Raw genomic sequence first — 27,757 nt, forward strand, 5'->3', positions numbered from 1 at the left:
TTGTCCCCGTCCTATACATAGTGCTTATTTGAACATGAGTCTAACTGCATTAGGTGAGGCTTAGACCCACCGAGGCTTAGACCCAAGGAGCCTGGGAGGGACAAAACTGGACCCTTTTCAGATTCCAGAGGGCCCAAAGTGTGGGGTGGGGGATGGAGCAGTAGCCCCTTTTTCTGCTCGGAGCCCGAGAGTGTTGCAAGCCAAGCCGAGCGGCACCAGAGCTGGAAGGTGCTTAGCAGCTTATCTGTGTCTTTCGCAGGCCAAGGTCGATAAAGCCCCGATGAGTCACACCTTCATTGTGCGAAACAGACAAAAATCCTGAGGAGGGCAGCTTTCCCACACCCCCAGCCAAGACCGCATCCCATTGGAGAAGATCAAGGGTGGGGTCAAGGCAAAGCCCCCACAGGGATCCGTGAAAGCTTGGCCCCTGATCCATCTCTCCTTGTCAGAGGAGCCTGGCCTAGAAGAAGAGCTGGTCCTTGGCTTGGCCAGTCAGGCACCATCTCCTATTGCCCTAGAACGCCTTCTCTCCGCTGAAGCCCAACGAGATGGAAGCTGCTGGTGGAGCAGGTAAAAAGCCAACCCATCCGAGTCTGAAATGCAGTGAAATTACTTCTTGAAGGGGGAGGGGGAAATTTGGATGGAGCTGGTTTATCTTGGAGGCCCCCCACAAGGTCTTCCAACAGCTTAGGGTTTCAACATTTGGCCTGTTGCCTCCAAAATAAACGGGAGGTTTCCAGGCCCCCACTTAAAGGCCAACAACTGGATTCCAGCTTTTGTGGCCTAAATGGGCTGTAAGTCCTCCAAAGCTTGAGTGGGAACCCAAATCTTAACAGGCTGCAAGGTGTTGTTTGGGTGGGGAAAATTTTTTTATGGCTTCTGCAGCCCAGGAGAAAGAAGCCCATAATTTTCGTGGTGCTCTTTCATAGTGGGGAGATGTTCTAGTCTGAAGCATCAGTAGGGATCCAACCCTGGGTTTGAAAATACCTGGAGATTCAAATATAGAGCCAAGGAAAGTGGGGTTTAAGGAGGGGAGAGACCTCGGGAGGGGACAATGCCGTGCAGTCCACCTTCCAAAGCAGCCATTTTATCCAGGGGAAGCAGAGTAAATGTTTTAATTAATAAATAAGTGATTTATGTAGATCTGGAGATCTGTTGTAATTCCAGGAAATCTCCAGCCACCACCTGGACGCTGGCAACCTTATGGATTAGAATAAACCAGGAGTTCCGCGGAAACTTAAAGCCTAACCCTATCTATATCTATATGGGGGCGGCCTGCTTGCCTGGCTATGTTATTTATCATTAGGGTTGCCAACCTCCAGGTACTAGCTGGAGATCTCCTGCTATTACAACTGAGCTCCAGCTGATAGAGATCAGTTCACCTGGAGAAAATGGCCACTTTGGCAATTGGACTCTATGGCACTGAAGTCCCTCCCCTCCCCAAACCCTGCCTTCATCAGGGTCCACCCCGAAAGCCTCCCACCTGTGGTGAAGAGGGACCTGGCAGCCCTATTTATGATGATGCAGCAGATCCTATATTATCTATAGGGAGGAGAGGCAATATGGTGTAGTGGGTAAGAGTGGTGGTTTGGAGCAGTGGACTGAAATCTGGAGAACCGGGTTTTATTCCCTACTCCTCCACATGAGTGATGGAAGCTAATCTGGTGAACTGGATTTGTTTCCCCACTCCTCCACATGAAGCCAGCTGGGTGACCTTGGGATAGTCACAGCTCTCTCAGAGCTCTCTCAGCCCCACCTACCTCACAGGGTGTCTATTGTGGGGAGGGGAAGGGAGGGCGATTGTTTTGGGGATGGGAAGGGAAGGTGATTATAAGCCGGTTTGATTCTTCCTTAAGTGGTAGAGAAAGTCGGCATATAAAAACCAACTTCTTCTTCTTCTTCTTCTTCTTCTTGCCATCTGTTTTTAATAATGTATAAGTCGGTATTTTTATTGGTTTAGATGTTTTTATCAGTATTAACATATAATCTGTGTTTTATTGTTGTTACCTGCCCTGAGCCTGTCTTTGAATGGGAGGGTGGGCAAAAATATATAATAAACAAACAAACAAAATCACCCCATTTAGTGAGTTTGAGTCATTTTCAGTGTTAACTGTAATGGGGCCTGAAATTACCATTTTAGGGTTAAAAGCGCTGCTTTTTCAAAAAAAAAACCCTTCTTTAGGAGCCCGGAGTGTGTGTGGGGGGGGGACGACTCCTAAAGAAGGTTCCAGCTAGAAATCCAGCTAGAAAGTCATTTCCAATTTTTCTATTTTCTTGGATGCCATGCTTGGAAATCTGTTTCTTTTTCAAGCAAGATAATTTGCTTCCCAATAAATTAACTTCCATGCTCTGCCATAGAAGCTACAGTAGCCTAGCCTACCTCACAGGGTGGTTGTGAGGATAAAATGGAGAAGAGGCGAGTGGATTAAGCCATTCTGGGTCCCCGCTGGGTGGAAACAAATAATTAAATACTGTTGATCCCTAAGTCGTGTTTATTGGATGTTGCTGTGCTAAGGAGGAGTCATCCAAACGGATCTGGGAGAGAGCTTAGAGGTCGGAGGGGTCCTCAGGAGGCACCAACTCTTTGTGTTTTCCCTGCAGACGCTGCTTTTCAGGCCCCTCAGTGGCTGAATACTCGCCCTAGAGGAGGCCGGCGAAGGAAGCGGACCTCATTCACGAAAGAGCAGCTAGACGTTTTAGTGGCCACCTTCCAAGTGAACCGATACCCTGGGATCGACATGCGGGAGGATCTCGCCCAAAGGATTGGGACGCAAGAAAGCCGCATCCAGGTAAGTTGGGGGGGTTGCTTCCTTGCAACTCCTCTCTTTTATCTGGTTGTGTATGTGTGTTAACTGTATAATTCCAATGACGGAGCGAGTTCAAAGCTTCCCAAACCAAAGTGGGGGGTCTAAATCCTTGAAATTGAGCCTCCCTTCCCCAAACCCTGCCTTCTCAGGCTCTGCCCCAAAGACCTCCTGCTGGTGGCAAAGAGGGACCTGGCAACCCTCCTTGTGCATCCAGTGGCATCCTCAGCAGAGTTACACCCTTCTAATCCCTTTGACTTCCATTGCATTTAGAGCGGTTCAACTCGGTTTAGGATGGCACTGGCTATCACCTTGGAATATTCAATTTTGGAAAGTCTCCTTTGTTTTTGTTTTGTTTTTGTTTTATTTTCCTTGCAGATAGAAAGCTGGCATAACTGGCAAAGGGAAGGGGGTATGTTTGTGGGCTTCCTAGAGGCACCCGGTTGGCCACTGTGTGAACAGACTGATGGACTTGATGGGCCTTGGTCTGATCGAGGCTCTTCTTATGTTCTTAATTCCAGCTCTCAGTCTGGTTACTTCTCTGGACATGCTCTCTAATTCGCATGTTTAGGATTGCAATCTTCAGATCAGCCTGCTGAGGGCTCTGAACTTTCTCTAAATATTTGTTTTGAAGAATTGACCTTCTGGGAACGCTTCTCTTGTGGCCAGTTTAGCTCTATCGATGGGATTTGCTAAGGAGAGAGCGAGAGAGTGATGCTTATCAAAAGCAAACACCGGGATCTGTCCATTTCCTTCCCTTCCTCTCAGTTGCCTTCGGCAAAGAGAGGGCTTCCACCTTGGCTGGGTGAAGTCCACCCCCTCCCTTTTCTTTCTCCAGTGCCTTCTGGAGGGAACACAACCTCCAGCTCATCTCAGGGGGCCTTGGATTGAAGGCTGGAGTAGTTTGAAAGTTCCCCCTCTACTTGTGAGGTAGAAAATGTTCAGGCACTCTCTAGCATCTTCATGGTTAAGCTGAGCAAGAATCATAGAGTTGGAAGGGTTATCTAGTCCAACCCCCTGCATAATGCAGAAAAATTAACAACTACCTCCCCTGTCCCACCCCCAGTGACTGGCCACAGGGTCAACAGACAGCTGGACTTGATGGGCCCTGGTCTGATTCAGCAGGGCTCTTCTTATTTTCTTGTGTTCTTGCATGTTCCCACCATTCAGACTTGCATTGGGCAAGATGGGGAATGGGAAATGTGTAGGATTAGCATCTGTAAGCATTCATCGATGTGAGTTCTGAAAAGCGGAAAGGAAGATCAGATTGTGTTCAGATAACTGACTCTTTGTCTCTCTCCTTTCTTCTCTGAAGGTGTGGTTTCAAAACAGGAGGGCCAGGTACCCCGGCCACAAGAAAGAGGATGCCATTGCAGGTGCCAGGCACTGGAACGGGCAGAGTGCCCCCGACATTCGAACTCAACCTGATGGCTCCTTGGCATCGGGCAGGCAATGGTTGCCCGGAAACCAGTTCAGTGCACCCAGGGGCCACCACCAGTCCTCGGGTTTCCAATCAGCAGGGAATCAAGGCAACAGCTTTCTGGTTTCCCAGATCCTACATAACCCGAATCTGCAGAACATTCCAGAAGGTGAAGCACAGGGTAGAGCAAGACCACCCATGCACAACTGCTCCCTCGATTCGGGGATTAGCATCACTTCACCTTCTCCATATGTCGGCACCTCTCTTCCTCCAGCTTCTCCATCTATCAGTGCCATTTCTTCACCGGCTTTTCCCCGTATTGGCAACACCCTGCCTCCAGCTCCCACCTCTACAAATCGAGGACTGCCACAGCAAGCTGCTCCTCCTGTCTTGCATGGACACCCCATGCAAGGAAGTCACCACCGCACCTCTCTGCCTGAGCTGACGGACGAAGACCTTACAATTCTTCAGTTATGAACATACGGACTGACGTAAGAAAGGCCATCCTGGATGAGACCAAGGGCCATCAAGTCCAGCAGTATCCAACCAGTTGCCTCTAGGAAGCCCACAAACAAGACAACCGCAGCAGCATTATTCCACAGCACCTAAGATAATAGGCATGCTCCTCTGATCCTGGAGAGAATCCATGGAGGAGAGAATCATGACTAGTATCCATTGTGACTAGTTGCCAAGGATAGCCCTCTCCTCCATGAATATGTCCACTCCTCTTTTAAAGTCTTCCAACTTGGCAGCCATTACCACATCCTGAGGCAGGGAGTTCCACAATGTAACTATGCACCCAGTTGCCAGATGGGAGGTAGGTACCAAATCTGAGAGCATGGTGTGCTCCTCTCCTCCCATAGCAACATGCGGGAACTTTCACCTGGCTCGGACAAGGAGATATTTCTCCTGATGTCATCCCGTCAAGTTCTACAGGAAGCGGCCCATGTTGGCTTGTTTTAGCTGCTTCACAGTTGGTCTTCAGACTGTCCACTTGCCTTCTGACCAGGAAAGCCGTGATGACTTCTTCGTGCACTCAGATGTTCCCTATGCACTACTCTTGCTCTAGATGAAGTAAACTCTGGTGGGGATATTTATGCGTTCCACTTAAAGGTTTTTAGATAATGGTTTATTAACTTAATTAAAATGAATTATCCCACTGCAACAATTTGTCTCTTCTTCTTTTGCTCAAGGTCTTCCAGCAAACTTCTATGGTAGAGTGGAGATTTAAGCTTGGGTTTCCCAGATCCTAGTCCAACACTCTAACCACTACACTACACTGTGTGTCACATAAATATTGGAGGGTATGGGGAGACAAGCACTATAAGGAAGAACGAACCCAAGCTTAACAAAAGTGGAATTTCAAAACTGTAAATATCTCAGGATTGCTTTGGGCATTATTTTAAACAGAGAAGTAAGGTTTAGGGCAGAGGTCTCCAAGGATTTTCAGCCCACAGAAACCTTTGCAATTCTGAAACAGGGTAGTGGGCACAGGGACAAAACGGGGACCCCCTGGTTTTAGGGTCTATGGCAGTTTCACTGATGAATGGTTGGACAACTCATGTCAATGTCAGTTGCAAGGGGGAAGTTGGTGCCTTGGTTAGAGGGCAAAGGAATCCACGTACACAGCCATTCAGACACCACACTGTGACCTGGGAAGTCAGCCTTATTCAGAACATGAAAAATGGGATGGCTGCATGCAGGGATCATGGCCAACCCATACTGTGGCGAGGGAGCAGAAAGGTATGTGGATGGAGGGAATCACAAACCCACCTGTTGTTTTTTATATGTTGACTTTCTCTACCACTTAAAGAAGAATCAAATCAGCTTACAATCACTTTCCCTTTCCTTCCCCACATCAGACACCCTGTGAAGTAGGTGGGGCTGAGAGAACTGTGTAGGAGAGGGGAATCAAACCTGGTTCTCCAGATCAGAGTCCGCTGCTCCAAACTGCCGCTCTTAACCTCCACACTGGTCCCATTTGGCAGTGAGTGAATTTATTCACATCAAGTTTTCACCTAGGCCCTACAGCCTTGGGTGAGCCTCAGCTGATATTCTATTCAAACCAAAGATGTCACATCAGTTCAATGTAGCAACATTTAACTTCTCAGTGTTTGCATTTCACACATATAAAACTGCACCTTCATTCATATAAACAGGGACAGAATTCAGAGTTATTTTCAAAGGTGGGGCCAACCTACTTATGTATTACCATTCTGAGTAGGATTGCCAGCTCCAGGGTTGGAAATACCTGGAGATTTTGGGGGTGGAGCCTGAGGAGGGCGGGGTTTGGGGCTGGACTTTATGCCATAATGTGACATTATGTCATGATGTCCACCATCCAAAGTGGCTGTTTTCTCCAGGTGTACTGATCTCTGTTGCCTAGAGATCAGTTGTAATCTCCAGCCACCACCGGGAGGTTGGCAACCCTAGTAAAATACCATGGAGTCCACCTTCCAAAGCAGCCATTTTCTCCAGGTGAACCTATCTCTGTCACTGGGAGCTAAATTGTAATCCCAGGAGATCTCCAGCCACCACCTGGAGGTTTATCAAAAAAGAAAACACAGCACAGTGGCCAAGTTGATTAAATGTACTATACTAATATATAGTCATATACATGCGTAGGAATAACAAAGGTATAAACAGCAACATACAAATGCAGCTGTTATATGAATTCAAACCCCAGAAAATGACAAGAAGCCAAATGTAATGGTGTTATAAGGGGACAAATATTAAGTAGAAATAGTGCAGCACGTACAAAAAAGGCATGCAATTCCAGCTGTCATATGTCTCACAGAATTAACAAGGCCCCAAATGTGATGGTGCTTAAAGGGACAGATACAAATTAGAACAATAGAGAACATTTGAAATAACATGGGCAATTAACCAAGGGTGTGCAAGGATGAAAGTCTATTAAAGATGCAAAAGGGTAAGGCCGGCTTCTAGGTCCCTTTCGAACCACCAAGCTCCCTTCTTCAGTTGCTTGAGAAATAAGACTGCCATGTGCATGTTCTTATTCATAAGAATGATGTTCATAAAAATTTACAGTTGTAGGCACTCAATGCCAAGAGCCGTTTCAACAGAGTAACCTTTCTGGCAGCCGATTGCCAGAATGTCTGGAAGTTGGCAACCTGAATCATGAGGACTCTTTTACAGTCCTTCACATTTAACCTTTCACTTGGGAAACAAGCGAACACACTGGGGGAAATACATGTCAGCGTATTTCCGTCTAGTCATACTCTTCTGATTCTGTGTGTGTCGCACATTGGCCATTTGTACATGGGAGGTTTTGCCTTGGATTTGCCACTCTCTAGATGCACATTTTCCCCATCCGAATTCTCAGAACGCAAAAATAAGACTCTATGCAGAGTTTTGGAATTCAGATGGGGAAAATGTGCATCTTGAAAGCAGCAAATCCAAGGCAAAACCTCCCAGGCATAAATGGCCACAGTATTAGGCTGCTTTGTGGCAGATAGACAGCAGCAACCTGACATCATGTGTGTGTTTGTGAGTGCGTGTGGGAAGATCTACTTTGAGTTTGGGTTCCACCCCACACATGTTTTCATAATGACATCTAGGGACAGATGCAACAAAAGTTGCAGTCCTCAGCAGATTTAGGACCTTTTTAGCCCATGGAAGTCAGTGGGCTTAGAGGGCTTAGAGTCTATTTAGGATTGCCCTGGAAACCGCCTAAGGCTGTGTGAAGATAAGACCTCTGTCTCTAGGCCTGTGATCTCGAGTGGATGCCAAGAGGTCTGGCACATGCAAAGGGCTTCTCGAAATCACACCTCACCAGTGCTTATGCAAGGGGCATATCCGGCCTAGATCAGCATATTCTTCTCTTTCCCTCACTATAATCTGCCAGAACCAAAAAGGTTTAGTTTGGGTTGCTTCATTCTCAAATTTACACACACACCCCACATGCACATACAAACACACACAGACACTAAAAGTGCAAATTACTTTTGGTGTTTCTTGGGTGCAGTGGAATACCATTTTTTTTTTAAAGAGTCAGCATTCCTTTTTTGGGCAAGTTTATCATTGGAATAACCTTAAAAAATGAAAATCCATAACAGGGAGTTATGGATTTCTTCTATCCTACACCGGATACCTTTGAAGATTTGAAGAGCAGGAAAAGGTACCCTTGAGTTCGCATGTCCTCTTCCCACAATTTAGCATGCCTATTATATCAGGTGTTGTGAAACACAGGCAGGACAATGCTGCTGCAGTCATCTTGTTTGTGGGCTTCCTAGAGGCACCTGGTTGGCCACTGTGTGAACAGACTGCTGCGCTTGACGGGTCTGGGTCTGATCCAGCAGGGCTTTTCTTATGTTCTTATAGTTATATTGTGGAACTCCCCGCCCCAGGATGTGATGATGGCTGCAGATTTGGAAGGCTTGAAGAGGGGAATGGACATGTTCATGGAGGAGAGGGCTATCCATGGCTACTAGTCAAAATGGATACTAGTCATGATGCATACCTATTCTCTCCAGGATCAGAGGTGCAGGCCTATTAGGTGTTGTGGAACACAGGCAGGATAATGCTGCTGCCGTTGTCTTCCTTGTGGGCTTCCTAGAGGCACCTGGTTGGCCACTGTGTGAACGGACTGCTGGACTTAATGGGCCTTGGTCTGATCCAGCAGGGCTTTCCTTATCTTCTTAATGCACTTGTCTTCTATATATATTTGGTGGGACTCCATGAAATTGGGCTGGGGGGGGATATTAGCTAGTTCAATTGCTGTAATATCGTGGTCACATGCTCCTAGAGTTGCTAACCTCCAGGTACTGGCTGGAGATCTCCTGCTATTACAACTGATCTCCAGCCGATAGAGATCAGTTTGCCTGGAGAAAATGGCCGCTTTGGCAATTGGACTCTGAGGCATTGAAGTCCCTCCCCTCCCCAAACCCTGCCCTCCTCAGGCTCCACCCCAAAAACCTTCCACCGGTGGTGAAGAGGGACCTGTCAACCCTACATGCTTCCTATAGCTGTCCCCCACCAGCAATCTAGCCACAGCCTTCTGCATTAGTTGCAGCTTCCAAACACTCTTCAAGGTTATTATGTTGCATGTTCTTATGCTCTTCTTATGGGGCAAAGGATTCCTCAATGTTAAATTATGCTAAAAGGTTTTTTGGTGGGGGGGTGTTTATGTCACCTAGCAGGAAATGGTAGTTTTCCCCATTAGTTTCATTGAAACCCCATCTGGAAAGGAGGCATTGACTGTGGGCTGGAGGGGGGGGGTAATATTTCCTGTCCCTTTAATACAGGCCTAATCAATGTGATTGACCAGGTGAAGATGTTGAAGTCCACCCATGAAAAGATTCAGCTGCCCATTTTCACACATTGATTGATTGACTTGTTGGTTTATTAAAACATGTACACCCTGCTTTTCCTCCTGGTTCAAAGTGCCTTACAATAATAGTTTTCAAAACATTTTCTGTTAAAACCAGAATAAAACAGCAAACCCCAAATTCATTGAACCTCTATTAAAAGGTCAGAGCATTTTTTTTCTCCAGGCATGTTGGCAACCCCAGTTACAGCCCTGCTTGGGATACAGAGCATTTTTGGGGGGAAACGGGGCATGCACCAGAAGATATGGAATTTGTGTTTAGATCTACATTTAAGAAAGAAAAACATAATTATAGTAATGCGAATGTCGTGAAATGGCTACACCAACAGGAATCATTAGATAGATAGATAGATAGATAGATAGATAGATAGATAGATAGATAGATAGATAGATAGATAGATAGATAGATAGATAGATATAAATACTATCCAACCTGTAGGATTAAACTCTGTATTTGACATATCCTCATTTTTATAATTGATAACTTTTGTTAAATGCCTGAAAAGAAAAATGTATGTAAAGCATAGTAGAGCATACCAGTTGCACACAATTAGTGCGACAGAAGATTTATTGAGAGTGCGACTAACTGTTATCACAGACCTTTGAGAGAGAGAGAGAGAGAGAGAGAGAGAGAGAGAGAGAGAGAGAGAGAGAGAGAGAGAGGCATACCCCAGAGCATGGTCTGACAGATTTAACTGAATACTTGCTTGGGTAAATATAATCATATTATTTTGTTTGTATAATAAATAAGTTAATATAGGATAGGTAAACTTATGTTATAAACTTATGTTGTGTAGAGAACATGGATAAGAACCAGTAAGACTTCATAAGCAGCTAAGATTCTTCTGTGAATTAAAAGCGACAGACATCGGAGGATGCAACAAGTGAAACAAGGAAAAATAATTGCGAAACCTGTTGTCAAAAGCTTATGCATTTATGTGATAATAATTGTATAAAAGCTCAAAGCTTACATATATGTAATAAAGTTTATCCTTAATGAATAGGGTTACCAAACTCCAAGTAGCAGCTGGAGATCTCCTGCTATTACAACTGATCTCCAGCTGATAGAGATCAGTTCTCCTGGAGAAAATGGCCCCTTTGGCCATCGGACTCTATGGCATTCAAGTCCCTCCCTTCCCCAAACCCCGCCCTCCTCAGGCTCTGCCCCAAAAACCTCCCACCGGTAGCCAAGAGGGACCTGGCAACCCTATTAATGAATGTATATAAAACAGACTCATGTTTGTGTAGTGGTATTGGTTTCTGTTGATTTATGTTCAGGTACCACTCCCCGCTTTATATACTGCTTGGGATACTGGCAGGTGAAGTCCCTCACGCTTCCTATATGCCTGACGAGGTCCAGCATAGATAGTTTTCCACAGTTCTTTGGGTATGCAATGGAGGAAAGGAGAACAATTTCAACTGCTCTGGGTCCTCTTTAGGGAGAAACACGGGATACAAATGAAGTACATGAAAGGAAAAGCCACCTCTGTTCCAGCTGTGCTCCCTCCTCCCCCCCCCCTGGACTTTCTGAGGATGGAGATTTCCCCTGCATCAACTCAAGGGATCCTAACCTAATCCCAGGGGAATAATCTGCCTCTGAATACCTGCCCCAAATGGATTTGGAAAAAAGGTATCAGCCACCCAGGTCATCCTGTCTGTCATTTGCATTTTTATAGTATTCCCCCAATCCCCCCCCCCATGCAAGCTTTTGTTCAGTCCCCTCCCTACAGGTTCAGGCACTGCTGAGCCAGGTCTTTAAGACCCATTTGTATGCAAGAACTGGCTTCTGTGTCAGCAGCCAAGAACCAACCTTGGAAAGAGGATAATCTGCCTTTGAATGTGTCTTAAGTGTCCTCAAGGACTCTACCCTATGAACCTCCAAAACAGTCCTATCTTTAACAGCCTTGCTCAGGTCTTGCAAATTGAGTACCTTTGAATACCTGCCCCAAATCGGTTTAGTGGCTTGGAAAAAAGGTATCAGCCACACAGGTCATCCTGTCTGTCATTTGCATTTTTATTGTGTTCTGCAGGCTGTTGCTGGTTTCCTTTCACCAAGGAAAGATGCCCTGTGGACTTCCTCCCCCGCTCCCCACCCCCCATTCAAGCTTTTGTTCAGGGTCTTCTCTCTGCAGGTTCAGGTACTGCTGAACAAGGTCTTTAAGACCCATTCTTAGTTGTCTCATTTGGGTGTGGAAAGCAGCTTTCAGGTAGAGTTTTTCATCAGCTGAAGCTCTACCCCCCTGTCTTCTCCATCCTGGCTGATATTCAGTGAATCCAAACCAAAGAAGTAAAACTTTGTATTCATGGAACCAAAAAACAAAAAAAAAGTTAAAATACACAGAGCTGTTTGGGACAAGTAAATTTCCTGGTGAAGGAGCAGGTGACTAATGGGCCACCCCTCCTGGGGTTTTCAAGGCCAGAGACCCACAGAGGTGTTTTGCCCTTGCCTGCCTCTGCGTAAAGACCCTCAACTACCTCCTTGGAGGTCTCTCATCCACCTTCTAACCAGGGGTGACCCTGCCTAGCTTCCAAATACACAGAGCTGTTTGGGACAAGCAGTAGAGCATCTGCTAGGCATGCAGAAGATTCCAGGTTCAATCCCTAGCATCTCCCTTTAAAGGGACCAAGCAAGTGTGTGTGTGTGTTAAGTGCCGTCAAGTTGCTTCCGACTCATGGCGACCCTATGAATGAAAGTCCTCCAAAATGTCCTATTTTTGACAGCCTTGCTCAGATCTTGCAAATTGAAGGCTGTGGCTTCCTTTATTGAGTCAATCCATCTCTTGTTGGGTCTTCCTCTTTTCCTGCTGCCCTCAACTTTTCCTAGCATGACTGTCTTTTCCAGTGACTCTTGTTGTCTCATGACGTGACCAAAATACGACAGCCTCAGTTTAGTCATTTTAGCTTCTAGGGTCAGTTCAGGCTTGATTTGATCTAGAACCCACTGATTTGTTTTTTTTTTGGCAGTCCACGGAATCCGTAACACTCTCCTCCAACACCACATTTCAAAGGAATCTATTTTCTTCCTATCAGCTTTCTTCACTGTCCAGCTTTCACACCCATACATAGTAATGGGGAATACGATGGCATGAATTAATCTAGTCTTGGTGGCCAGTGACACATCCTGACACTTCAAAATCTTTTCTAGCTCCTTCATGGCTGCCCTTCCCAGTCTCAGTCTCCTTCTGATTTCTTGGCTGCAGTCTCCCTTTTGGTTGATGGTGGAGCCAAGGAATAGAAAGTCTTGAACAATTTCAATTTCCTCATTGTCAACCTTAAAGTTGTGTAATTCTCCTGTAGTCATTACTTTTGTTTTCTTGATGTTCAGCTGTAGTCCTGCTTTGGCACTTTCTCTTTTAACTTTCAGCAGTAGTCGTTTCAAATCTTCACTATTTTCTGCCAATAATGTAGTGTCATCAGCATATCTCAAATTATTAATGTTCCTCCCTCCAATTTTCACTCCAACTTCATCTAAATCTAACCCAGCTTTCCTAATTATATGTTCTGCATATAGATTGAAGAGATAGGGAAATAAAATACATCCTTGTCTGACACCTTTGCCAATTGGAAACCATTCAGTTTCTCCATATTCTGTTCTAACTGAGGCCTCTTGTCCAGAGTACAGATTGTGCATCAATACGATCAGATGTAGTGGCACACCCATTTCCTTTAAAACCAGCCATAGCTTTTCATGATCCACACAGTCAAAAGCTTTGCTGTAATCTATGAAACACAAGCTGATTTTCTTCTGAAATTCTCTCATATGCTCCAGTAACCAGCGTACATTTGCAATATGATCTCAAGTGCCTCTCGCTTTTCTGAAATCAGCTTGAACATCAGGCATTTCTCGTTCCATATATGGTAACAGCCTTTGCTGTAAGATTTTGAGCATCACTTTACTTGCATGAAAAATTAATGCAATGGTCCGATAGTTGCTGCAATCTTTGATGTCTCCTTTCTTGGGAATTGGAATGTAAATGGATCGTTTCCAGTCTGTGGGCCATTGTTTTGTTTTCCATATCTGTTGGCATATTCTTGTCAAGATTTTGATGGACTCCGTTTCTGTGGCTTGGAATAGCTCTATTGATATCCCATCTGCTCCTGGTGATTTGTTTCTCCCGATTGCTCTCAATGCAGCTTTCACTTCACTTTCTAAAAGCAAGGAAGTAGGTGATGTGAAAGACCTGAGACCTTGGAGAACCCGAGAACCATTGCCGGTCTGAGTAGACAATACTGACTTTGATGGACCAGGGGTCTGATTCAGTATAAGGCAGTTTCATGTGTTCACAATAGCCTGCCTGTCATTCCTATAAAAACCCACACAAAGAAACAATAACAATAAATTTATGATATAGTCGTTATTTCTAATTTGAAAACAAAGGGGAGTTCCCCCCTTTTTCTTTTAGGGTAACATGCTATCAGAACAAGTTGGAGCAGGTGCAGCATAGCACACCAAATCACACGCACGCAGTTATACATGTGAGCTCTTAATTGAAATGTGATGGCAGCAGGACAGAAGAAACTTATCTATGTAGTTTTGCCTCTGCCCAGCATCTAATTTAAACCAGACTCTCAAGTCAGTACCCATGCAATGTTGGCACAAGCACATCAGGCTACAGATCTGTAGCCCAGGTGGATGCTATGCTGACAGGTACGGAGCCATGGCTCAAGGGAAGAGCATCTGCTTGGTATGCAGGAGGTCCCAGGTTCAATCCCCAGCATCTCCAGTTAAAGGGACTAGGCAAGTAGGTGATGTGAAAGACCTCAAAATATTCTTGGTTTGTGCATTTGGGATATCATATTGGGCTGCATCAGTGCAGATGGGACCACACTGGCTTGATATCATGTGAATTTTTTGGGAAGGGCAACTTGAGTTTGGATACCACCCTCCTGTGTCTTCATTGACATCTATTGGGAAGGCAGAGTTGTCAACCACTTGGAGAGAAAAAAAACATATGCTGCCCCTTTAACTGAGGCTTAAGGGAACAGGAATGACCTGTATGTAATGACAAGGTTCATCTTCCCATTTCCACAAATAGGAATCCTCTCTTAAAAGGACAGGACCATTTCCCCCCTGGCTCTGTTGGCAACCCTAGTGGTGGGAGACGAAGAGGCCTCCAAAGAACTGGAGGCGTCCCCCTCCCTTCCCTCCCCCCAAAAAAAGGAAAAGAGGAAATGGGTCTTTCTGACAAACCTGAACCCAGGTGTTCAGGTAAGGAGAGGAACGGCAGGGCCAGAGATGGATGATGCTGCAACACTTCTTACTCCAAATATCAAGGGGGGAGGGACATTTTAATGTCTTCCTCCTTTGTATGCTGGGGCTGAACTGGGGCTGGGGGAGGCATGCTGGATGGCACATGGCCTCCTGCTCTGCCCAGCCCTTGGGGGTTCCTCAACCTCTGCAGCTTCAGGATGGGAGGAGAGGCAAATTAGTCACATCAGAGGATCTGGACCAAAACTTCTCCCGCCGGACTAAGAGCACAGGCAGCCGCCTCAGTGGACAGCAAAACCCGAAAAAGGAAATTCGTAGAAACAAAGGTTCTAAGATCCTTCATGATTATCATACTGAATTTTTCTACATAATCAAAAACTCCACGATCCGTTTAGATCTTTCTGCCTATCTGGCAGTTTATAACTAGGGCAAGAGCATCTTTCTTTTCTCCCTGCTTCAATACCCAATATATTCCTACTCAGCATCTACTTAACTCTTTCAGTTTTGAGGATATGTATCAGTTGCTGTCCCCCCTCTAATTTCTCACATCTGTAGGACCCCCTCTCCCCCTCTCCATCAGCACAGTTTCGTTCATCTGGGCAGGCCCTTCTTTGGGTGGCACCCTGCAAATGGACAAAATCAACAACTGCCCATCTCTGTTGTGTCCCCTCGCCTTATGGATAAAGCAGTCCCCATGTTCAGCCTTCATTTCTAAATCCCAAGTTTTGCATTATAAGTTTGAACTCTGGGTTGACTCTTACTCTCACCAGTAGCGCAGAAAGGTTTTTGGAAAATACTACCCTGCAGTGTGGAAGGATATCTGTCCCCCACCCTGTTTGCAACTGCCTAATTTCTCCAGAGCAAATAAAATTGCAGGAGTGGAGTTCTAAGCAGATCTGCTCCCACCTCAATCTGCTGAAACAGATTGGCTGAGAAGAGTCTAAACTCCCTTTAGGATCATGCTGCTAGAATGCAAATGTGGTTTGGGGTAAAGGATTTAAGTCACAGCTGACTTACGGAAGCCCCCCACCCCTGTCAAGTTTTCAAGGCAAGACACATGAAGAGGCGTTTTGCCTTGGCCTGCCTCTGCGTAGCAACCCTGGACCTCCTTGGTGGCCTCCCGTCCAAGCACTAACCAGGGCCGACCATCCTTACCTTCTGAGATCAGGCTAGCCTGGGTCATTCGTGTTAGGGAAAAAGCCATGCCGAGGTGGTTGGCCATTGCCTGCCTCTGCATCACAACCCTGGACTTCCTTGGTGGTCTCCAGTCCAAACACTAACCAGGGCTGGCCCGGCTTAGCTTCTGTGATCTGACAAAATCAGGCCAGTTCATCTTGGGTGATTTGGGGTGGCCTGAATAGAAACCGTCACATGTTTGGGGGAGTTTTCATGGGACAAATGCCTCTTCCTTAGCCTGTGTCAGTTTTGGAAAGACTGGTTTAAACCCTCCCCTGATGCAGTTTCATTTACACAGGGAACACGTGCTGGGTCTTTCTTCCAAACAGATGTACACACGTACATACAGGATGCATGTGCATTCACTGTAACATGTGAATGGGTCTTCCCGACTTTCCCCCCAAAGTGGCTGACCACGTTCTTCTTGCCTCCATTTCATCCTTGCAGCAACCCTGTGGGGTAGGTTAGGCTGATAGTGTGTGGGTGGCCCAAGGCCCCCCCAGCCAGCTTCCATGGCAGAGTAGAGATTCGAACCTTGGTCTCCCAGTATGCTAACCACGAGGCCAACCAAGCTCACCACACTGGTCGCAGGATCTTGATATGCTTGGTGAATATCAGAAACTTCCCTGGCTGAAAAATCCAGTCACATGAAACATGAAGTAACCGTCCTAAACATACTTCCCCAGATGTCAGTCCCATTGAAATTAATGGAACCTGGAGAAGATTAACTCCCAGCATGAATCTCCTCTCAATATGGGGGAGGGGGAGGGCGAGAGAAGGAATAAAAAGGCAAAACTCTCCCAGGCCCCACACAACTGATGGTCTCCAAGCATTGATCCATACTGTCTAATGTGAGTGCCTCCGTCGGCCCTTTCATTTTCAAGACTGGGACTTACAGAAGAAGATCAGAAGAGCCCTGATGGATCAAGCCAGTGAGGGTTCACCCAGTCCAGCATTCTGTCACACACAGTGGCCAACCTGGAGGGCCAACCTGGAGGGCCAACAACAGTGAGCAGAGGCTGAGGCCTTCCCCTGAGGTCACCTCCTGGCACTGGGATTCAGAGGCCAACTGCCTCTCCAGTGCATCAACATTAATGGTTATTAATGAGTTCATCGTCATTAAATATGAGAGGCCAAATGGTACCATCCATTTATTATGTTGCTATTCCATGCCTTTGGGTATGCCATGAAGGAGATCAGCTCTGGTCGACTGTTGGGTGCTGTACTTTCAGCCTATTCAGACTTTCAACACATGAACGCATGAAGCTGCCTTCTACTGAATCAGACCCTTGGTCCATCAAAGTCAGTATTGTCTACTCAGACTGGCAGCAGCTCTCCAGGGTCTCAGTCAGGGGTCTTCCACACCACCTACCTGCCTAGTCCCTTTAACTGGAGATGCCAGGGATTGAACCTGGGACCCTCTGCATGCCAAGCAGATGCACTAACACTGAGCTACAGCCCTTCCCCAACCTGAGAGCCTGTCAAGAGAAAGACCATCTGAAAGAATCCTCCAGCTTAATGTATTTTTTCCTGACACTAAACCGGTGTCAGCTTGAAGTGGGTCTATGCTTTTCAGTGCCTATGCTCTTAGAATGGACCCCTTCCTGAGAAGAAGTATGTTATCTTGCTCAGTTAGACACCTACTGAGCAGGACTCAATGCTTCTTACCGAAGTAACCTTTCTCTTAAAGTGCTCCAATAAATTATGAAAAGGATGTGAAAGTATATACAGTTTATTTTACATAATATATATGCATGTAAATGGTTACAAAGTTCCAAAAAATGTTACAAAGTTCAGACATTATGAGTCTTAAACATGTTCATGTATGCAGGCAATCTTAAACAATCTCTATTCCTCTATATGAGAGTTCAAACCTTAACCCAGTAATAATATTTAATTCAGGAAAACTAAGTTACAGAAATCTTGTAAAAAATGGTTAATGCAATGAATAAGATTTAATTTAGTTAAAAGCATCTTCATTCAAAGTACCTATAATAACATACTTCACCTAGTCATGTCATTTGCGAACCTCCCCAGCACAGCAGGGCCTAGAGAGATCTGAAAAGTTCCTAATTCATGTTAAGGATAAAATAGACCTTTTTGGGTCCTCTATGTGTTATTTTAGTGTTTAAATGTCTTTGGTGTATACAATAGTTAGAGAGCGCTCTGATTCCATGAATTCATGTAAGAGCTGAAGTCATGAGCCTTTGAAGCATATTTTCAGTCCATGCCAGGACTAGATTCACGAAACCATAGAGAAATCTTTCAGTGTTTTTAGCCTATGAAAGGCCTCTGATCTATGCTAAGATCAGAGAGTTTCTGTGTGTATGTGCATGCCATCTTTAGCTGTGTCAGAACTAGAAAGCTATGCAAAGCTTAAAGCTCTGTGAATGTCAGAGTTCTGTGTAAGAACTGAGTTCAGAGGTCTCTCTGTCAGCTAGAGAGATCTGACTCATGCTCAGAGAATGTTCAGAATTCTCTCTGTTAGCTAGAGAAATCTCTGACGCATGCTCAGAGTATAGGCTCCTAGTGTCTTCAACTCTTTGAAGGGTTGAAGAGACCTGTGTGAAGGGAGCTATAAGGTTTTACAATCTCCATGTCTGTCAGGACTGGGAGGCCTGTACAAGGCTAGATAGATCTTAGTGAAAACCCATTAATCCCTGCTAGAACAAATGAGATCTCAGTGTTTCCACATTAAATATGGCAAGATCTAAACTCTTAGACTCCACACAAAGGCTGATGGACTCTAAGAGGCTCCCTCTTATTTATAGGATGGAGAAGTCTGCAGGCATTCAGTTCAGACATCCAGTCCTAGCAAGGGCTGGCTATCTTGAAAAGAACCCCCCTTTTAGGGAGTTCTCCAGTCTCACAGGTAGACTTGTAAATATTGGAGAGATCTGCAAGTATTCAGTCCTCACAAGGACTAAACACTTAGAAAGATTTTTTGGCAAGAAACTGTTAACCCACATGAAAGGTCTGAGAGCCTCAATCCACGCAAGAATCAAGGGTCAGGAACCTACATCCCATGCAAGGGATGGAGAGATCCATGCAGGCCAATGGGTATCAACCTGCTAGGAACTCCAACTCCAGGGTAGGAAATTCCTTCTTTTATATCTTTCAAGATCAGTATCCTTCTCTCTACCCTTGACAGTATTTGGTTGGATCTGATCTTGAGACATACCTTGATACCCGTGTGCACCTCATGTCCTCTGGGCCGCAAGTCTTTGCGCTTACCTTATAAGGATTTCCTGTTAGGTCATTTGCTGACCTTAACTATAAACTAAACAGTCAGTTGGTGTCTCTGTTGTGTATATGTAGTGGTTGATTTACCTGCATTCCCATCTTCTGAATCTTATGGTCAGAAGGAATTATTCCTTTATCTTATGAGACATTTCTTGCATTTTGAAACCTTAAAACTCACATTATATGATTACATTACATCATTAGGTCATAGTTAGTAACACATTACCAGAGTACAGGAGAAAAAGTCAAAAACACTTTGATGCTGCCTGCGTTTCAGTGGAGAACATCCTGGAAGCCTCCTTACCAGCTTCAAGGTTGCTCTGAATATCCTCAGAAACAAGCACCTTTCTAAGAGGGCAAGGATGGAGCTGCAGCTCAGGCCTGTATCTTAAGAATACAGGAAGACCTTGACAAAAAACATTTCAGCTGAGTCATTTCCAATGAGAGTCAGGCTTCTGAAAAGACTGTTTTTTCATTACATATGAAGTCTATATGGATTTCAAACAGAAAAATTCTGTATTCTTTCTGCATTTGTTCTCTAGCCCGTTACAAGCTCACCCCTCCCTCACAGGAGCTACTTTTCAAGGGCCAATTCATTAACTTATGTGTTTCAGCTGTGGATCTGGTACGGGAGGGAGGAGATCACTCCTACCTTGGAAGATTCTATCCACATTTGATTAATCTGGTCAGGAGGTCATGGCCAGCTTTCCCCATAAGTGTAGCTAGAGAGAAGAATCTATTTTTATTTCTTTACTTCCTCCTCTTAACCCTCCTTGCTTCCTGGCTGCAGGAAAGCACTTGTACTATGCTCTGGAAATGCTTGCCTTAACAGCTATCTGCATTATATTGTGTATTACCCATGGTTAGGTAAAGAAATGATTCCAACAGGCAGGTGTTGGGGGGAAACAAAGTACGCAGTTTTATTAAACAAAAAATACACCCTTTTACCCAGGCTAAGTAATCTTTTAACAAAAAATACCCTTTATCCAGGCTGAATCCGAAATAAGGATGGGAAGTTGTCTCCTGGGAGGCAAGCAAGCTGCTTCTTCTCTGGCAGCCATCCAGATGCCCTCCTCCTGGCTGGCTGGCTCTTTATCTGAAGCCCTCCCCTTCTTTTAACAAAGTGAAAACTAACCTTTTCCCCCATCACCAGGTGCTCATCATTTACAGTGCTGTGTGAAAGTTTAACTCCCTAATGACCTGAGATTGCTCTCACATGGGGAAGGGCTGCATAGATCACCATCTACCTCCTCGTAATACAGTGGTCTTCCGCAGTTTCCACTACATATTGAAACTCAGTAAGTAGGACCGCTAGTCAGCTTTCTCATTTTATTGCATTCTGCTCCTATTGAATTATATGACTGTTCTAAATGCCTTCTTTTTAAAGTTTAATTTTGCTTTATTGTGTGAGTTACTTAAGGAGCTAAGGGTACCTAAACTAGGTGAATTCAATTGTGTTACTATCCCAAGGAAGTCCTGACAGAACACCAAGAAAAAATCAGAAAAAATAGAGGGAACCTCAAAGGTTGAACTGGAAATTATAAAACCTATAACAAAATCATTTTACTTGTTATATGTTGCATACAATAGGTTAAAAGCACACAGGAGGATTTTCAGGAGGCAATGGAAGTTTTAGGACTGCATTTGACTTAGTTTTTGTTTATTGGCAGCCCTAATTGAGATTTTACATCGTAGTCTTCTTTATAATCCTTGTTTCAGTTACTTGATAAACTGCCGTGTGTGCCACAAGCTAGAAATGTGGCTATATATATTTTTAAAATAAATAAATAAATAGAGAGTCTTGTGTAAGCATCAGTTGATACTCTGTTCAAACGAAAGATGTCACATCAGATCAGTGTAGCAACATTTAACTTCACAGCTTTGGCATTTCATGAATATAAAACTGCAACTTCATTCATATCCACAGGGATGGAACTCAGTGTTTTTTCAAAGGTTTGGCCCACCTACCTATTTATTATCATCTTCATCCTTTTGCACTCTCTGTATTTAACCTTTTTACTTGGGTCAAGGTAAGGGGGGGGAGAGGAACATTTGGAAAACTAAATGTGAGTGTATTCGCTTCTAATCAAAATATTCTTATATGGTATGTCTAGTAACATCTTAGAGACCCACATGGCTGCCCTCTGAAACCGTGAGAATGGTTTGAGTGTGGCAGGGAGTCTTCTTTCAGAGTTGCAAAGAGGACAGCAAGCTGCAAAGCCTTTGAAATGGGGGATGTTGGCACCCTCCAAGCATTTAGCTCTGAATCACTATAAAGGGCCTGAAATACATTCTTCTGATCACTCTCCTTGGCTAAAAGAATAAGGACCAGGATTACAATCAATCATATTTATTACAGCCAAAGGCCAGCATAAAATGCAGACCAGGATTACAAATGTAGGCATGGGGGGCTAGCTTCTCTTTATCTTGAGGGACATTTGTCCACACCCTTCTTTGGCATCCTCCCTATCTACAGATTAAATTAAGAGTCCCAATGACTACTTGGCCCAATGACTACTCCACTACATCTGACGGAGGCAACTCTAAGACAGAACGTCATGATATAATTAATACTGGGGAATGCTATGTCCTGTTAAACTATCTGCCTGTCTCCTGGAGACTAGCTGACTATCAACAAAAACAGACCCTTCATGTTGCTAAAAGACTGGTATTGCAACCCTGGAAAAGAGAAATGCCCACCTCAAGTTATTCAGTGGATTGAGGAATTTGCAACTTTTCCAACATTTGAACACGTGGCATACAGACAACAATTGAGCATGGACGTATTGTTAGATATTTGGGAGCCTTTTATATAAATATTCAAGTGTATCTGTAACTTGCCACCATGGTTGTTACATGTTGCTTTTTAAAATTTATCTCTGTTTGGGAGTTTGGTTCAAAAATGTAATTTTGTAAAAAAAACACAATGAAAAAAAAACTTTGTTATTCTTTATGCTGTCCCTAGACTTTAACTTTAAGAGCCTTTCTTCTTCAAATACCATACCCTTTGCCAAAAACGAGTAATCAGCTATCTCGGACTCTCTAGGGTAGTGGTTAAGAGCAATGGTTTGGAGTGGTGGACTCTAATCTGGAGAACCGGGTTTGATTCCCCGCTTGTCCACATAAGCAGCGGAGGGTAATCTGGTGAACTGGGTTGGTTTCCCTACTCCTACACACGAAGCCAGCTGGGTGACCTTGGGTAAGTCACAGCTCTCCTAGAGCTCTCTCAGCCTCACCTTCCTCACAGGGTGTCTGTTGTTGGGAGGGGAAGGTGATTGTAAGTCAGTTTGAGTCTCCCTTAAGTGACAGAGAAAGTTGGCATATAAAAACCAACTCTTTTTTAAAAAGCATTATATTAATTTTTGAGGGTTGAAAACATTTCATACACGTTCTCTCTTGTCATTCTAAAAGCAACTTTGAAAGGTAGGCACAAAGTATTGTCATCATTCCTCTGTAACACCGTAGGGTGAGAGAATATTGGCTTGGTTCAAGAGCTGAACTTGGAACCGGGAGACCTAGGTTCGAATCCCCGCCCTGCCATGGAAGCTTGGTGGGTGACCTTGAGCCAGTCACTCTTTCTCAGCCACTCTTTCCCTGAAGGGTTGTTGTGAAGACAAAATGGGGGACAGGAGAACGGTGCTACATTGGCTCACATCCAGGCCTTATGAAAGGGCCCCTTCTTTAGTGCACACAGAAACCTCGAATTGAAAGGCAGTGGGTGGCCGTGGGTATATCTGCCACCACCTGCGTGGTTCTAGTGCACATGGCCAAAGACCTGACATTCCCTGGGGGTGGGGGGTTGTGGATGTCCCAGGATTACTGTGGCACATGGCAGCCAGGTGGCAGGAAGGCCGGAGACATGGGACAGCTGAGGGTTCCTGTAGCTGTAAAATATTTCTGGCAAAGCTCTATCAGTGGCAACTTGCTAAGAGAGTGAAATGGAACCTCCATGTTTATAGGCAGTGTACCACTGAAGGCTAGTTGCTGTGTTTGCTAAGCAAGGGAAACCACATACCTGGTGTCTTTTGTTGCCCAATCATGAATGCAACTTAGTCCGACTGAGTTTCTTTGCTTTGCTATGATGTGTAGACCAGATTAATTGTGGGGTGGTCATTGGGGGTTATCAGGCAGTTGGATGGGCATTCATGAGGCACCCCCTCTTTGCGTTTTCCCTGCAGATGTCTCTTCCCCAAGGTCTCAGGGGCTGAATGCTAACACCAAGGGTGGCCAAAGGAGGAAGAGGACAACCTTCACTCAGCAGCAGATGGATGTCCTGGTGAAGGCATTTGAGGAGGACAGGTATCCAGGAATCAACGAGCGGTAGGAGCTGGCTGCAACAATTGGGGCACGCGAAAGCAGAGTCCACGTAAGAAGGAGGTGCTTTCTTGGTATTTATGTCTCTCTTTGATGTGTGTGTGTGTATTTATTGTGAGATTTGAATGGTTGCCTACCTCAGGAGGTTCTCAACCCAGAATGGGGGTCTTAAGCCTTGACATTTTTCTACAACTTTTTGTACATTTGTTTTACAACTGAATGAAAACAAGATTGTTTCTGAGCATGTGCACCCTAGGTGTGAGAACTTCTGTATATTTTTCATAAACTTCATAATTGGCTCCCCTGTGTTGCAGTCCCAGAAATACCCAGAGGGATCCCTATAATATATGGGAACCTCTGCCCCCTAGGTGTAGGTGGACTGATCCTGCTTCTGCCCTGGGGCCAGGCATTTGTAGGGGGCATCTTGGTATAAGGGGACTGGCCTTTCTTCAATGTAGGTTGCAGACCATTAGAAAGTTCCTTTCAGCAGGGAATATCTGCAGCAGACTAGGGACAGGTGTGCCTGTGGAACTACACGTGACACTAAGGTGGTGAAAAGAAGCGGTGAAGGGATTCCCATGGGCTGAGCAAACCTCAATCTCATTAGTGATTTGCTCATAGATTTAAGATTTGCAGCGGGCAGGATTGGGAATGGGATATGTGTAGGATGAGCATCAGGGAGCGTTCATAGATTTGAGTGCCGAAAACTGGGAAGCAAGGCAAGTTTCTGGGAGATCTGCGCATGCGGGAAGGAATTTAGCAGCCCTTCTCTACCCCCTCCGAGGAGAAAGCAATTAAATAGCCCTTAAATGGTGAACGTTTGATTGGAAAGACAACTATTTGTTGTAAGAAAAGGTCAACATCACTGGGAAGAAAATTTATGGTGAGTGAGCTGTTGCTCGGACTGTGAGTTGTTTTTTTTCCGGCTTATCAGCAGAAGAGGTGGAGGAGGAATAAGAAAAATGGCCACCAAAAAGGACATTAAAGATATAATGTCGGCTATTGCAGGTCTGGAGAAAAACTTAAAAAAGGATTATAATGATTTATACGCTGAAGTTAAAAAAAACAAACACTGAACTGCTAAAGTTTAAAGAGACAGTCAAAGCGAATGAGAGAAGATCAAAAACCAACAAGAAGAAAATAGCGGAATTAACAAATAGGCTGGCTGCTTTAAATGACAGACAGAAACGAAGGAATCTTCGTTTACAGGGCTTTAATGAACAAGTGAATGCAAAAGAATTGGAACAAACGTTCGTAACTTGGCTCCAGGATCTGGGGGTGCAAATTCAGCCCAACGATTTGGAAAGAATTCACAGGGCACGGAGACCACGCCCCCCAGTGGGAGCAAACCCACGTGAAGTAATAGTTGCCTTTGCCAGGGAAAAAATGCAGGAGTATGTGTATAAAGCCTTGAGAAAAATCAAAGACCTGAAATTCAAAGAGAATAAAATTGTATTCTTGTAGGTTATCCGGGCTGTGTAACCGTGGTGTTGGTATTTTCTTTCCTGACGTTTCGCCAGCAACTGTGGCAGGCATCTTCAGAGGAGTAACACTGAAGGACAGTGTCTCTCAGTGTCAAGTGTGTAGGAAGAGTAATATATAGTCAAAATAATGCTGAAGTGGTACCGAACACCGGCCCAAATAGCACACATGATCAAAGGAATGAGACCGAATTGTTGGCATTGTAATGCGAAAGAGGGGTGGTTCTCACATTTGTGGTGGGAGTGCCCAAGGGCAGTAGAATTTTGGAACAAAATACTTAGTAAAATTAGAGAATTGTTTAAGATTACATTTCAAGTAACTGTAGACCTGATGTTTATGGGAATAATGGGTTGTGAGAAGGTAGAAAAGAGTGAACAAGAGATGTTTAAAGCGATGATATTAGCGGCTCACGCAGTTATAGCTTTTGGATGGAAAGATAAAACGAAGTGGACTATGGACAGGTGGAATAATTATGTGTTCGAATACGTGCAAACAGATGTATTGGGATACTTAAAACAACAGACGATGGGAGAAACAGAAGAAATGGAAATGAAGACTAAGTGGAACCCATATATTAATTGGGTGAAAAGAGGAAAAGCCAACGAAGAGACTTTAGTAAAACTAAAAAGGCTATGCTCATGGCTGAAAATATGAAAATATGATATTATGGATTGGTCCGTGGGGGGAGGGAAAGGGGGAAACTTGTATTGGAAGAAGGAAAGTGTAAATTGTAATTATAAAGGTATGGAGATGTAAAATGACTTCCAATGCAATAAAAAATATATTTAAAAAAAAAAAAGCAAGGCAAGTTTCTGTGGAGAGATAACGGACTCTTTGCCTCTCACCTTTCTTCTCTGTAGGTCTGGTTCCAGAACAGGAGAGCCATTGTGCTCCAAGGAGAGAAGGTGGAGCAGACGCCAGACCGTCCTCGTCCAGCCAACAGAATGCCCCCACAAGGCTGGATCCACCTGATGTAACCGGCACCTCTTCCGTAGATTCGGGGGTCGGAATCACCCCTCCTCCACCTTCCCCCCAACTCCATCAAACTGTACCCGAGCAAATTGCTCCCCGCATCTGGTTGGAGCTCATGCAAGGACTTAACAATGAGACCCCGCTTCCAATTCTCACAGAGGAAGATCTGGCCATCCTTCCTTCACCAGGAGGAAGGTACTACATGTGAGAACATCCTGCCCTCCTCTCCCTCTGGAGACCCCCATTGACATTTTTTGGACTTCTGCGCTTCTTCCGCATTGTGTTTGCTTGTCTGTCTTCCTTAGAAGGAATGGATTATGGTTTTTTTAATGGAATTAAAATTATTTCTACTTCCGGTCTCTTGTTTTTTGCTCAAGGTCATCCAGCAAATTTCTATGCTAGCCAGGGGAGTGGGGGGGGGGCGAGAAACCTCATATGGAAGCATGAACAAAAGAGAACTTTCAAAACTGATGCTGGATCGTCAAGCCAGCAGAATGCCCCCACAAGGCCGAATCCAGCGGATGGAGCCCCAACTCTGGGGGGACATTTCTATACACTCAATAGCAAATTCCAGGCCTTATCTTCCCAGGGTTCCCACATGGTGTATGGCACAGCTCCACAATGCAGACCTGGATATCAAGCCCAGATGGATCCAGCCTGCAGATATGCACTTCTTCCATAGATTCAGGAATGGGAATCACCCCACCTCCACCTTCCCCCTATCTCCATGAAGCTGTGTCTCAGCAAGTTGTTCTTCATGTCTGGTGGCCACAGCTCTGGCAAGGACTTGGGATGGAACCCCAGTTCCTGATCTCACATGGGCAGACCTCTCCATACTTCAGTTGCCAGATGGAAGCTGCTAGATGTGAGAGCATCCTGTCCTCCTCTCCCTCTGGGGACCCCCCAGGACACTGACAGGCCATGTTGCTTTGGACTTCTTCTGCACTATGTTTGCTTGGCCTGAAACACAATCTAGTGGCGATACTTCTGTCTTCCACAAGAAGCAATTGATTATGTTTTCTGAATGGAATTAAAATTATTTCTACCTCTTTACCACTTGTCTCTTATTCTTTGCTCAAGGTCATCCAACATCTGTCTATGGTATTTCATAGGGGATTTCAACTTGGGTCTCCCAGTTATTCATCTGACTCTCTATCCTCTACGCGACACTGGCTGTCATATAAAAATTCCCACAGATGCCTTAATCTGAAGTTGCGGGGGGGGGGGGGGAGAGAGAAACCCCATATGTAAGCAGGAACCCAAGATTAACAAAAGTGAAATTTCAGAACTATCTCAGGATTGCTTTGGGCATTACTTTAAAGAGAGAAGTAAGGTTTAAAGAGAGAAGCATAGTTAAATTGTGGAACTCCCTGCCCCAGGATGTGGTGATGGTTGCCAACTTGGAAGGCTTCAAGAGGGGAGTGGACATGTTCATGGAGGAGAGAGCTATCCATGGCTACTAGTTAAAATGGATATGTCATGATACATGCCTATTATCTCCAGAGATCAGAGGAGCAGGCCTGTTATATTAGGTGCTGTGGAACACAGGCAAGAGAATGCTGCTGCCGTCGTCTTGTTTGTGGGCTTCCTAAATGCACCTGGTTGGCCACTGTGTGAGCAGACAGCTGGACTTGATGGACCTTGGTCTGATCCAGCAGGGCTTTTCTTATGTTTAGGGCAGGAGTCCACAATCTTTTCGATCCCGCGGGCTCCTTTGGCATTCTGACACAGCATGGCGAGCGCAGGAACAGAGTGGTGCTACAAAACAGAGACCCCTGGTTTACGGTATA

At 44.9% G+C, this 27,757-nt stretch overlaps 1 protein-coding gene across 1 annotated transcript; it reads left to right on the forward strand.

Moving 5' to 3' along the window:
• Positions 1–548: 548 nt before the first annotated feature.
• Positions 549–25,972, forward strand: LOC130478393 (homeobox protein Mix.2-like). The gene is made up of 5 exons (XM_056850534.1): positions 549–570; positions 2,602–2,789; positions 4,120–4,393; positions 23,378–23,498; positions 25,873–25,972. The coding sequence occupies exons 1-5, from the start codon at positions 549–551 to the stop codon at positions 25,970–25,972; spliced, it is 705 nt and encodes a 234-aa protein (XP_056706512.1).
• The last annotated feature ends 1,785 nt before the right edge of the window (positions 25,973–27,757 follow it).

The sequence above is a fragment of the Euleptes europaea genome, chromosome 5, assembly GCF_029931775.1.
Source record: "Euleptes europaea isolate rEulEur1 chromosome 5, rEulEur1.hap1, whole genome shotgun sequence".
NCBI classification, from domain to species: Eukaryota; Metazoa; Chordata; class Lepidosauria; order Squamata; family Sphaerodactylidae; genus Euleptes; species Euleptes europaea.

What these genes read in the sequence shown, in the direction of transcription:
- LOC130478393 (XM_056850534.1), top strand. Translation starts at nt 549, where the DNA reads ATGGAAGCTGCTGGTGGAGCAG. An exon ending in CGCAAGAAAGCCGCATCCAG is followed by an intron (nt 2,790 to 4,119) that starts GTAAGTTGGGGG and finishes TCTTCTCTGAAG; the next exon opens with GTGTGGTTTCAAAACAGGAG. An exon ending in AAGGCATTTGAGGAGGACAG is followed by an intron (nt 23,499 to 25,872) that starts GTATCCAGGAAT and finishes GTTCCAGAACAG; the next exon opens with GAGAGCCATTGTGCTCCAAG.